The 12,647-nt window shown below is 43.3% G+C and overlaps 1 protein-coding gene across 1 annotated transcript; it reads right to left on the reverse strand.

The window, feature by feature from the left end:
- Positions 1-2,336: 2,336 nt before the first annotated feature.
- Positions 2,337-11,755, reverse strand: LOC147438511 (uncharacterized). Its single transcript, XM_086484122.1, has 10 exons — positions 11,444-11,755; positions 11,111-11,159; positions 10,854-10,988; positions 10,499-10,715; positions 9,853-10,043; positions 9,395-9,469; positions 3,994-4,136; positions 3,712-3,879; positions 3,039-3,177; positions 2,337-2,957 (listed from the first exon to the last, which is right to left on the reverse strand). The coding sequence occupies exons 1-10, from the start codon at positions 11,686-11,688 to the stop codon at positions 2,826-2,828; spliced, it is 1,494 nt and encodes a 497-aa protein (XP_086340248.1). The 5' UTR covers positions 11,689-11,755; the 3' UTR covers positions 2,337-2,825.
- Positions 11,756-12,647: the final 892 nt, after the last annotated feature.

The raw sequence follows: 12,647 nt of genomic DNA on the forward strand, positions 1-12,647 counted from the left end.
GAGTTAATAAAAAATATCTTGTATGGGCTCCTCTACAAGCCCCTCCCGGTGCCTTTAGGAGGGCTCCAAGTTCCTCCACCCCCATAGGCAAGCTAACCTACCCGTAAAACTTGCTACAACCGATTCCTTCTCCAACCTTTTAGTTGGTTGGTGCTTAGACCACCCCCTCTACTCCCAAAAGACCCTTTATCTTGAAGTTGATGGCCTGTAGGTTGTTCTTATGCCTTTTACCGCCTGTAGGATGTTTATGATGTCAAGGGCCGCTTGCCTTGTAACACCCTTTAAGGGATGTATAGGAGAGCCCTCATAGAAAACCAATTTCAATTGCTACAAGTGAAGGGCCCTAAATGCTTAGTCAATGCGATCCATATTCATACCTGGAAGTCAAGTGTCGCTTTATATCCTTGAATGTAATCTTCCAAATTGGATACCATGTTATCCTATATTTGCTTACCTCTCCATGAATGATAGAAACGATATATTGATGTGTGTGCTAGTTGTTGCGGAACGTTCAACTTTTTCACAAGAGTCGATAAAACTATGTGTGGATGAATCTTCTATCGTGATCCTAGCCGGTTTGCCATTCACGCAGCTTTGCATTGCACCTAGGTCTTGTCGTCCATAAGAAGGTTCTCCAATAACAGTTGACAAGAACTCCCTATTGTTATCCCCAAAGAGTTGGTCTAACGGTAAGGCTTTGGCCTCTCAACCTACGGGTTGTGGGTTCAAATCCCCTGTTGGGTCACACTCTAGAGGGACACCTTGTGCTCACCTGGTGTTCACGTTGCTAGGGCTCTTGCCCTTGGACACTCGAGTGCATCCTCCTCCTGGGGTGGGTCACCCGAGGAGGAGGTTCCTAGTTGGTTGCTACGAGTTCTCTCCGTCGTTCCCAGCATGTGGTGCATCAATTAGGTGGCCATGGTGATGCCTACGCGTGGCTCTTCCCCGATGGTACGCGGCCCTTCCCCGACCATGTAACATGGCTAATATTTGGAAGGGATAAGCACCTCCCCCTGTGGGCCCTCTGGTGTGTGGAAAAAAAAAAACTCCCTATTGTCTGGAAAACCTTAACCAATTTACATTTTCCATAATTTCCAGTTGAGGAAAAAAATTGAATGAAATGTTTTTTTGTTTTTTTGCCTTGTCATATTTTTTTTAATCCTTGACCTTATTTCTTTAGGCTCAGGGTAAATCCACTGAAAAACAAGTGAAACACAAATTCTCTCTTTATCTCCTTCAAAGTCTTTGTGGCTCAATCTAGGTTCTCCTCTCCTTAACAAAACGGGCGCTTTCTTTCACCTTTCGAAGATGAGGATGTTCGCAACAGTCACAGAGCGTTATTTTCATGATATGAAGCTCCAGAATGTTCAAATATATACACATATGGGTAGATTAGTGATCAGCCTTGCACATGGACATGGGCATGGCATGCCTTAATATTGAAGCAATGATAACGCATGCTCATGGGCTGACTAGAGGATCATATCTCCGTGCTAAGTCAACAAGACTTCTAATTTTGCTTTGTGGATTTCAAGGAGGCTTAGATTTTGTTGTGTAGAAAATCTTCGGGGACTCACTGTAGATTCAACTCTAAATGCTTGCATGCAACTTCATGTACACATGAGAAGAGAATATGGTGAAACACACACACAAGAAAAAGTAACACAAATTCTCTCAAAACAATATTGGTGTTGACTTTCTTTGTGAATGAATTGGTAAGTAGTACATAGAAAAATTTTCTGAGTAACTGCTACAAGGCCAATATTAAAAAATGTTGTCGTCATACTTTGGGTTTTTTATGCAAATGAGCTGTATGCTTTTTGGCTCATACTTCACACCTAACCACAACAATCATAACTCATTGAATGACTTTTTCTTACACGGTGCTTTCTTTTATGGTGAAAGCATTGAAAACAACCACCACCTTAGAAGTTAGCTATCTAGTAGAAAAGCACAAAATTTGACTCATTGAGCTTCTAAAAGCATCGCAAAAGATAGTATACTAGCGACCTAGGACATAGCCTATGTAGGTATTCCTTTTACACCACACAGGCGCTAACACGTGCTACTGCAATTTTGCAATTGTAACTCGACTTTGAAATAACTTCACTTTCTACAATTAGCGAAGATCTTTCTGATGCAAACAACGTATATATTGCTCCTTCTCGACCTTCAGCCGCTCCCATGGCATTGTGAAAGACGTGGAAAAATTTATGCATTGGCTTGGATGACAGTCGAGCTCACGACGGATATTATGCAAGGCAGAGAAGGCATCAAGTGGCTTGAAAATCCTCACAATGAATAATTGAGACATGAGGAGGTTCGCACCTCGTGAGTTACGTCAAGGGTATGTTAATCTTCTCTGCTCATATAAGAATAGAGGAAATCATAGTCACGACTCACCAATACATGCTTTAGCCTATATCCTTAATTTAACAATCCACATCACAGCTAGGAGCAGCAATTAAATTTGGCTTCGCTCACACGACCTGCTGGTGAGTGAAATTGTTTTGCCAGCAGAGCGCTAAAGCTAGAAAGGCAATAAGTTGAATACGTGTCCTAAAACAAAGGTGCAGTCCACAATATCAAGTCAGTACCGTTGTTTGAGGGTGGGGGCGGCAAGAATATACTACTGAGACGGCGCTCACGTACAATATAGCTATCCAAGCGTAAGAAGTAGCCAGCTCATCATCAATATTTGGCAAAGCTGCAATTGCCTTGTCTTCTCACTCAGCTGGCCTGCACCGGATGTTCAGCCAGAGTGTCTGTATGTCACATGAACTCAGCTCATTTCTCTTTTTAAGGAAGGCCTCCCCTTCGTTTAATTACAACCTCATCATAAGTTCTAATTCCACTTTGTCCTCTGGCCGTAAGGTAATTCTTGCTTTAGGTTTGATCCTTGAGGAGCCATGTTGTGGAAGGGATACCTTGTACCTTAATAGGATAGTAGAGAGGAGCTGACAAATATTTCAATCAGAAACGAATTATTCTTGCATATGGCTCAGAACTGACTTGAAACCAAAAAGAAACATTGTTACCAGACATGCCTCCATCATTGCAAAGCCCATGCCAATGCAAGTCCTTGGACCTCCACCAAAAGGCCAGTAAGTATCCATCTCTGTCAATCTGCTTGCTCTCTCCACTTTCAACCACCGTGATGGATCAAATCTGAGAGGTCTGTCAAGGACCAACATCCCTACTAGTTTAAAAGCGACAGTGCCGTTGAACGTAAAGCGTGAGCAACTACCTTAAAATATTGCAAATACTATATAAACCTGGAAAATATGTGAGTTCATGGAAAAAATCCAAAGCATACATGAAACAAATCACCATATCATCCTACTCTGTCACTTAACGTAGTTGTCAAATCATTCCCACACACCATTGATATACGGAGGAGCACAAGGGGATAAATGGTGCACAATGAAGGTTGCAAGTTGTTGATCCTCTCTTCTTCTCCCCCAAAACAAACAGAAAGCAACACAAGCACGCACACATGCTCACACACTTGAAACGTATGTATCGTCCTGCTTTTATTGCTTCAAGACTTTAAGCTCGTCACCAGTACCTCCCCAATCACCTAAACCTCACAAACATGCAACTAGGGATTGAATACGGTGTAATTACACCTGGCTATCAACATTCTGCCAAAATACCAAATAAACGCGACACCTTCTGTTCACATATTGTATCGGAGATTAAAAGACTTACTCACTCCAGTACAGTGGATCACGATGCAGTAGATAAATGCCTACAAGCACCGTCGTTCCCTTTGGAATCTCCCACCTTCCGAGGGTGGTTGAATGGTCCGCACATCGACCTACAATGTATGCAGGTGGCATCAACCTCATGGTCTCTAGTACAAAGGCTTCTGTAAGACTGCAACATTAGACCTTGATATGAAAATATAAAACAGGCTTTGCGGTGCATAATAAAAATACAAGCTAATAAACGAGTCCAGTACTAGCAGAAAAGCAACAATGTCTTAAGTACCGTAATTGTCTTATGTCCGCATGAGATGGTTCTTTGTTCCCAGTCACATCCTTCACTTCCATGTAGACCTTTTCTTGAAGGTGTGGATGCAAAGCTAGCATATGCATACACCATGCCAACAAGATTGCTGAAGTCTCCTGCCCCTGAAACAAAATCTCTCTCAATCTCTCTCTCTCTCTCTCTCTCGCCCCGGCAAAAGAGGAGGGCGTGTACCCATTCTGATAGTGAAAAAACCTCTGAGGTATATCAAAATAACAAACCATAGGATGTAGGGTTACAAAATAGGGAGGTACAAACAAAAAGCTGAATGGGTGCGAGTGGAGGATGTCTGTAGAGGTGAGCAATTGCAGAAACAGGCCACCCAAAATCATGAGAGGTCGAAAACTTTGCTGAAGGATCGATATCAGATTCGTCGCCAAAAGGAGCTATCAAGCAGCTCCATGGTGCAGCAGCAGGTGTGGTGACAAGGGAACACGCAGGAGAGAGAGGAATGCGCGCGCGCGCGAGAGAGAGAGAGAGAGAGAGCTCTTATAGATTCGTGACGTGGCAATCACTTTTTTTTTGGGGGGGGGGGGAAGGAGTATAAATGTATTAAAACAAGTGAAAGGGTCACGACGGCTTTCAAAAACAATAAGAAAGTGATAAAATTGTTTGTGCTTCCAGCTTTTGAATGCGCCCTTCACAAGTGAAAACAGTGCGGAGCAGTCGCCGCAATTTGTCGGCTCTTAGGTGGCACACCAATGGGGGTTTTACCCTGCTGAGGATCAAGTTATAATAAACTGAAGATTCTGCTTCTAGCAGAATGGTAGAACATAGTGGAAACACATCTTGATTTTTGCCATCTTATTGATTGTAGGATGGAAGAGACAGAAAGATTCTCAAGGAGAGCTTCTTGGACTTTATTACAACGATTAAGGGTAGAGAGCTTTAAGTTATGCTTTAGAAACCAAATAGAGTAAACAGACTGGCTGTTGAATACAATTGCATTCCTTTGATTCCATATATACCATAGCATGAAATCTCTCCAGAGTTCCATAACGGGATTTCCACTCCTCTGCAACTTTCCAAATATGAAGTCCTTGAAGTCCAGAGCTTTTAGATTAATTTGACTTGTGATATTCTGCAAAGTCCTTAAAATGTCTTTATTTGCTTTACATTTAAACCATAGGTGCAGGCTGTCTTCCACCTCTTTGTAGCATCTGGTACAAAGTCCATTGCTCACTCCTCCTCTAAGGGCTCTACTTCCATCTCATATCCCATTGTATAAAATAAGCCACATATAAGAGTCGAGTGTTTTATCTCTAAAAAAGAGAAAGCCCATATGCACTTAAACTTGTAGGTCCAATGTTTGCAGCTCTAGATTATCTTCCAGATTTTGTTTTAGTCTTTATTTTACCTCTTCTTCCACTCATGTTTTGGGACAAAACTGCTTGAAGGCGTCAATTGCCAGTTTAGCCAGGCTGCTAGAGGGTTGATCGAGAAGCCATAAGTGGAATACTGATTTTATCTAATTTTCCTTTGTCTCGAGTGTAACACCACTTAGCTAGGGACAGTGGGATTGAATATTGCTGGTGCAATTGCCTATCTAACTTTAAAGTCCCTTGTGACAGAAAATCAGACCAATATTTGATGCCTGCTTTATGGCACTTGTGTGCTTTTCTACATAGTAGAGCATTTGAATTCCCTACAAAAAAGCCAAACCAAAAGGAGTCCTATAAAAAATTGGTTTGGTTAACGTAGAAAGTTGCTGTAGGTTTTTCAATTGGCTTTGATGGAGTTCGAAGCCATCCATATTCTACACACAATTTTTGAACCTACTAGATGAATTGGAATAGAAGAAAGTATGATCTCCCTGAGATGAAAATTAGTCCAGGATTTGTTATTTGAGCATCTGAGCTTCTGCATGTCTCTTTCAAGATGACACTACAAAAGGTTCTTCATATTAGCGACACTAGCAATGCGACGCTCAAATGTGGATATCCACGGCGTCGCTATGATCGTCGCTATATTATTTGTCGCATAGGTCGCTCATAGCGATGATCATAGCAAAACTCATAGCGACACCGACAGGGTAAAAAAATATTCCGAGAGTGCCAAAAATTCAGATCTCAAATCTCATATCTGAGTTTCGACGCTCTAGCAAAACAGGTATACCCGCATCTCTCTCTCTCTCTCTCTCTCTCTCTCTCTCTCTCCCCCCCTCCCCACACACACACACACACACACACACACACACACACACACACACACACACACGATAAGAGGAAGGAGAGCCAAGTATGCTCCTTCCCTCTCCTCCCTCTCATGTTCCTTTCCCCTCTCTCTCTCTCTCTCTTCCCCCCCCCCCCCCCCCCCCCCCCCCCCGCCCCCTCCCACACACACACACACACACACACACAATGTGTGTGTGTGTGTGTGTGTGTGAGAGAGAGAGAGAGAGAGAGAGAGAGGGAGAGAGAGAGAGAGAAGAGGAGAAAACAAAGAGAAAGGGAAATAGAGGGAGGAAGAAAGCAGAGAGAGAGAGAGAGAGAGAGAGAGAGAGAGAGAAAGAATAGAGAGAATAGAGAAAGAGAGAGAGAATATGAAATGAAATGTTATATTAAACGTCTTCAAAATTTCAAAATGATTTATGAAACCAATCCGATAAACTCCTTGTGGATCTAATATATTGTCTGCGTTGGCCAAGAAAATAGTGCATCAGTCGGTGAAGAAAGAGGTTTGATGTTAGGTTTAGGATTTAACTGAAGATTTAAAATTTAGAGCTGAAAAAGAGGCCCAACCATTTCTCTTTTTTGTAAAGCTTAAAGGTATTTGAAGCTAGTTAACTTTGGAATGTTCAAAGGGTAGGCAACAACGCTAGCTGCTGAAAGCGTTCTCCATCTGTTGAGCTTGAGTGATGGAAGAGGAAAGTGGTTAACTCACGATTACGGTTTAAATTTAGAGTTAGGTTTATGGTTATTCTTCTCTTTCTCTCCACAGATGCGGCATTAAGTTGGAAAGCTTTCAACGGCATGATACTCAGAATGGAGGCAGACATTACAGGCGCTTCGGTCAAGCAGCATATGTGAGCCACAAGATGTAACCTCTGACTGCTCGGAGAGTGATCATGCATACCACATTCCCAACGAAGCTATGTTTGAGCCCAAGATTGATAAAATGATTGAGACGATCATTGATTCAAATAGGCTTATCTATGATGACATGAAAAAATGAAGCCGATACGCCATTGTATGGTGGAGCACATGTGTCTAAATTGAACGCGCTCTTGGTTCTTTTCAACATGGAGGCAAAGTTTGGATGGAGTGACATTAGCGTCACAACACTTTTCAAGTGATCTATTACAATGTGTTTACTTCAATAAAAAACTCTAAATGTATAATGATCAGATAGATTACTTACACAAGTGTACCGTATTTTTTTCGCTTTGTAGATTCCTCAAAACACATTTTGTCAACTGATAATGTGATGTCAAATTCCAGAGAAGAAGCAAGAAAGATCTTACGAAACTTGGGGATGGATTATAATTCTATTCACGCTTGTCCTAACCACTGCATTTTTTTCAGAGGGAAATACATAGACATGGAGAAGTGTCCGAAATGTGATTCCGAAAGATGTTGAGTAGATCTCCACGGACAAAAAAGTCCGCAGAAGGTTTTGCGACACTTTCCTCTGCTATCTCCCATCAAACATTTCTTTGAATGTAAGTCCATGACCGCCCTAGCATCATGACATGAGGAGAATAGATCTTCGGATGGTGTGCTGCAGATTCCTAAAGATTGCGTGGCCTGAAAGCATATAGACGACACATGGCCGGATTTTTCCAGGGAAGCTCGAAATTTGTGCCTTGGCCTGGCCATGAATGGCGTAAATCCATTTGGTTATAGGTCAACATCTTACAGTGTATGGCCAGTTGTCGTCGTCAACTACAACATTCCCCCGTGGTTGACTACCAAGAAGAGGCACCTGTTTCTAAGCTTGATTTTGCCGGGGCGATATAAAGTGAAGAATATGGATGTGTATCTTCGTACACTATTGGAAGAGCTACAACAATTGTGGATTGGCATAGAAGTGGTGGATATGAGCCGACACATAGGTCGACTCAATGCTTTGTTAGGTTGGAAGGACTCATGGAGCTATGAGAGAGAGAGAGAGAGAGAGGAGAGAGAGGAATGGGAAAGCAAACTTGATCTGCAAAATGATGAGAAAGGGTTTGAAAGTTGTTGTGGGAGTGTGCTAGGCAAGTGGGGCGACATAGCGGCCATCCCGGCTGCATTGGTATTGCACAAACGTATCGGCTATGGTCTACCATTCCACCACCCTCCTACAGGGACATTAACTGCATCCGGCAAAGCCCGACGGTTTGAACACCTTGCTAGCACGTCGTACCTCTTAGTCATCACGGTCGTACCGCCCTGCATATCCTATAGCTGGTGTCTTCAATGATTCCCACCATCATACACCCTATAGGCTGTAGCCACACATATTCCAGCTCTCTCTCTCTCTCTCTCTCTCTCTCTCTCTCTCTCTCATTCTAGACCGTTCAGCTTCTCTTTGTGCACACTACCACACACCTTCTCTCTTTGAATGCTCCCAATGGTCACATGCTCATGAATGCCGGTTCCCTTCCCTTGGGCAAGTAATTGCATGGAGGCTTGGCAGTCAAGCATGCGTATTTACAGCAATCACGGCCCGCGTCTACATTTGTATATTGCCAATCATTGAATCTGGACTCTGGCCCCAATGGCTAATTCCTAGGAGTTTAGAGGGATAGCACTGGGACTCAAAGCTTGATGCTAATATATGCACTGACATAGATCAGCCACATATTCAAATCCATCTCTCTCTCTCTCTCTCTCACAACTGTTACGGTAAAAAGAAATGGTATTGAGCGTGCACTCTCCTTTGATGCGAATCTCACGCACTTAAAAATTACATTTTCAAAATACACACATCTGTGATTATACAACTTATTAGTTCCCCTATAACTAAATGTTTTAGTGGTATTAAACATCAAGGAAAGTAATATGGTCCCACATAAACCTTGGAAACAAAAGTTAAGAAAGGAGCTTATTCAAAACGTGATTATGCACAATGATAGGTGGAGTCAAATCCTCCTAGCTTTCCCCCTTTCTCTCACCCATTCAAGGAGTCAACTCTCTTTTTCATTAGCTAGACTTCCATAAGTCTCTCTAATACATGAGAAAAAGCCAGGATTAACAGCATTACTACTTCTAAGGGTTCTGTTTCCTTGATGATAAGTAACTAGTGTGACTAGCATACTGCACGTTTTAATTAATGCCACTAATACTTTAGATACATAGCGGGACTCGCTACACAACTTGATGTATAGGCTAAGTATGCATAATGAACACAAGTATATAAAGAAGAAGAGGCAACATACCGCAACTAGCAAGGTCATCAACTCATCTCGCAAGAGAACATCACTCATTCCTAAGCAGCTATCATCGTCTTTCCCCTGCTCATCATCAAAAGAGCATTAATCTTTCATCCATTAAGACGTCAACACCAAGCTCCACAGATTAAATGGCCTGAATATCCTTAAGAAGACCCTGCGTCACTCCTCACTTGCATTCATAGGGAAAAGCTGCCCAGCCACGGCAATGAAACCCATGATATGAAGAGGTGCAAAAGGCACTCCTCCATAAAAATGCAGGCTCATATGATTGAGGCACCCACCATATTATGTCACATTCTATTAATGAAGTTTACCACCGTTGCATTAATACATCAATGCATTACCGCAACTCGACTCTAATATGAGGCTCTTGCTACCAAATGCCCTTCGCAACAAATTGCATGCAGCCTCAACGGTGATCCAAAAAAAGGCATAAAAGGTACCTGTAGTAAATGCATGAGGAGATCTTGAAATAGTCCCGACCCTGATTCCATACTACTCCGCTCAAGCCCTTCACTCTCTTGAGCTAATAAAAGCGCACGCCTCTCTTTGATGACCGCATACACAACATTGTCGAGTTTCTTGATTGCACTCTTGTATTCCAGATTGTCAGGCGTGGGAAACCATTCTGGAACTGTCCACGTAAGGTAATTTCAAGTCTTTAATAACACAGTGTCTTGGAATCATACCTAATAGGTCTACTGAGCCTAAACTTTCTTCTTCTAATATCCATTTAAAGCCGCGGCTGAATAAATGTCACCAGCTAATCAAATGGTAGATGGGAGGCATGGGGAGCCACTAATTCTTTTGAATAATCAAAGCAATATTGAGACTTCATGATCATGATCTCATATGGAAGTTTTCCTTGAAAAAGCGGCGCCTATAGCTAGGGCTCTAATCAACATTAAACAATGGTATTCATCTTTTAATCATATATGGCCGGTGCGTGTTATAAATCACAGAAAGAAAACAGCCAACGAATCCAACCAATTATAAATGCCAGCATCTCTATAAATGGAGAATTCGCTCAAGCATCTCATTCACATATGCACATCTAGCTCATGATGAAACTTAGAAAGCATCACTGACCACTGAATATTGAAGTCCCACGTTTCTCAAACATTTTGAAAGCGGTTGTGATGGCTTGCCCAATTTCATCAAAGGTGTGTGATCCTTTGTATCCCCCGAAAAGTGTGGTGGCAACAATCTCCAAAGTAAGACGGTTGAAATCTGCATATACATCTCTTGTGCATCTCCTGTGGTGCCAAGTTCTCTCCAAAAACTTGCTTGTTAGGTCCACCATCACCTGACACCAGTCGTGTGACATTTCGTCAGCTAGCTGATATTATGGTCATAGAAGCTGAGTTGCAGTCTGAATTAATTAAGAACGTGGGAAAAGACACTTGGCCAGCCGTAATACAAATTGATTGACATTAATAATTACCTGGGCGTAACAATCAACTACGCTCTTGCGGAAAGCAGGGTTTGCAAGCCGCCTTTGTCTCAACCAAACTTGCCCATCACTAACCAGAAGACCATTGCCGGTGAGGCTGCTGCCGGGAAAGAATGCGGTGCCAGCCTGATCAAGGACGTCGACAGCTAATTTCAATCGATCCAAGATTGTTGCTAGCATGAATTCACTGATGAGAGATCCGACGTTGATGCTAACTAACTGACTCATGCATCAAAAAATTAGCGTACCTTCACAAAGGTCTTACTTTGGCCAACCAACACCTCCTTCACAAGTTTCCTGCATTTACAAATGAATTAATTCACCAATTTGTATGTTTGCACGGGCCAGGGGAATGAGACAACTAGCTACATGGTTTCTTCAAACACTTTCCGAGAAGCTTTGGGCAATGCAGCTCTGCCAGCTCTTATAATTAATTGCTCTTAATACAAGAGGAAGAGGTCGATGCGACGTCAATCACGCATCAAGTTTATCAGTGCTGGAAAGAATTATTGCGCGACAGTGGTGGCTGCAATATTATAATAATTATAGGAGGATTAGGAAGGCTGAGGCTGAAAGCATACGGGGAGGTGACAAGGACGGCAGGGCGTGTAGCAAGCTTGAAGCCAACAGTGGAGCCATAGGAGTTCTTGAGGCTTTGAAAGCAGAGCAAGGGATCGCGTGCCATTTCCAGAGCAATGTCGTGCGTTGGACCCGGTGGAAAACTGCGAGGCAAAGGCCGCACCATGTCCGCCACTCCCCCCGCCGTCAATATCATCAGCTGCTGAGACACACACTTCATTAGCTCTACGGCTGCAGGGTGCGGCATTTCTATGTTATACCCTCTCACTCTCTTTCTCTCTCTCGTTTATTTGTATGTGTGTGTGTGTGTGTGTGTGGGGGGCGGGGGGCTTAGGGTGGGCGTCTGTGTACGCGCGCGTGGGCGACGCCTTACGTGTCCTTCATATCCCCACACGAGGGGGACCGGCTCCTTCGGAAAACCACACGACGAAGCGCGCTCGCCCCATAAACCGACTCGCTAAGAAATTCGAGGGCAGCAGAAACGTGGCCCCATGTTCCCTCCCGGTTTATTAACCACGATCTGGATTAGCAACCGAAAGTAGAGGAAAGGGATATTGAACCGTGAACGTATGGCGATACTGTAGCAAGGTGTGACGGCTCGTCCCACCTAGCGTCTGCTATGGAAGCTTTAATGACACACGCAACAATTGCAAGGGCTACAGGGGCTCGACATACTCGCTCTACGCATTGCAAAACTAGCAAATACTTGCAAGGTTTCACTCGTGCTCTCGAAAATCGTTGACATCTATGAGTCAGTTGCAAGTCACGGAGCTATTTTAGTGCTATTTTCGTGTAGTCGGCAACTACGAGCGTGGAGGGTGGTTGAACCACCCACTTAATGTGAGATGACGCGCTTTAGGATTCTCCAAAGTCACGGCTTCTTCTTGGTCACGCGACCGCAGTTATCCGTAATGGGCTATTGTGCAAAACTAAGCCCTCGTCCTTAATAAATAGGCAACGAAAAAGCTCTTCATGGTCACGTGCGACACTGTTTGCCCACTTTACAACCAGCTAGAGGTTGCCTACCCACTGCATGGCTAGTGATGAGAGCTCACAATCGATACACAGAGCATGAGGGGGCCCGAGTTGAACACACGAGAGCAAGGACATAGCACCATTGCCCACTCCTAGAATGCCACGTAACTATTGATAAATATTTAACCAAAAAACTACGGCACACTTGGACCAATTAAATGCCTCTTCTCC

This window comes from Adiantum capillus-veneris, chromosome 16, assembly GCF_014529385.1.
Source record: "Adiantum capillus-veneris isolate H3 chromosome 16, ASM1452938v2, whole genome shotgun sequence".
Classification (NCBI taxonomy): Eukaryota; Viridiplantae; Streptophyta; class Polypodiopsida; order Polypodiales; family Pteridaceae; genus Adiantum; species Adiantum capillus-veneris.

Coding starts and splice junctions, on each gene's coding strand:
- LOC147438511 (XM_086484122.1), bottom strand. CDS start 11,688: ATGCCGCACCCTGCAGCCGTAGAGCTAATGAAGTGTGTGTCTCAGCAG. Junction 10,716..10,853: donor TAGTTGATTGTTACGCCCAG/GTAATTATTAAT, acceptor GACTGGTGTCAG/GTGATGGTGGACCTAACAAG. Junction 3,178..3,711: donor GATCCACTGTACTGGAGTGA/GTAAGTCTTTTA, acceptor GGTCCTTGACAG/ACCTCTCAGATTTGATCCAT.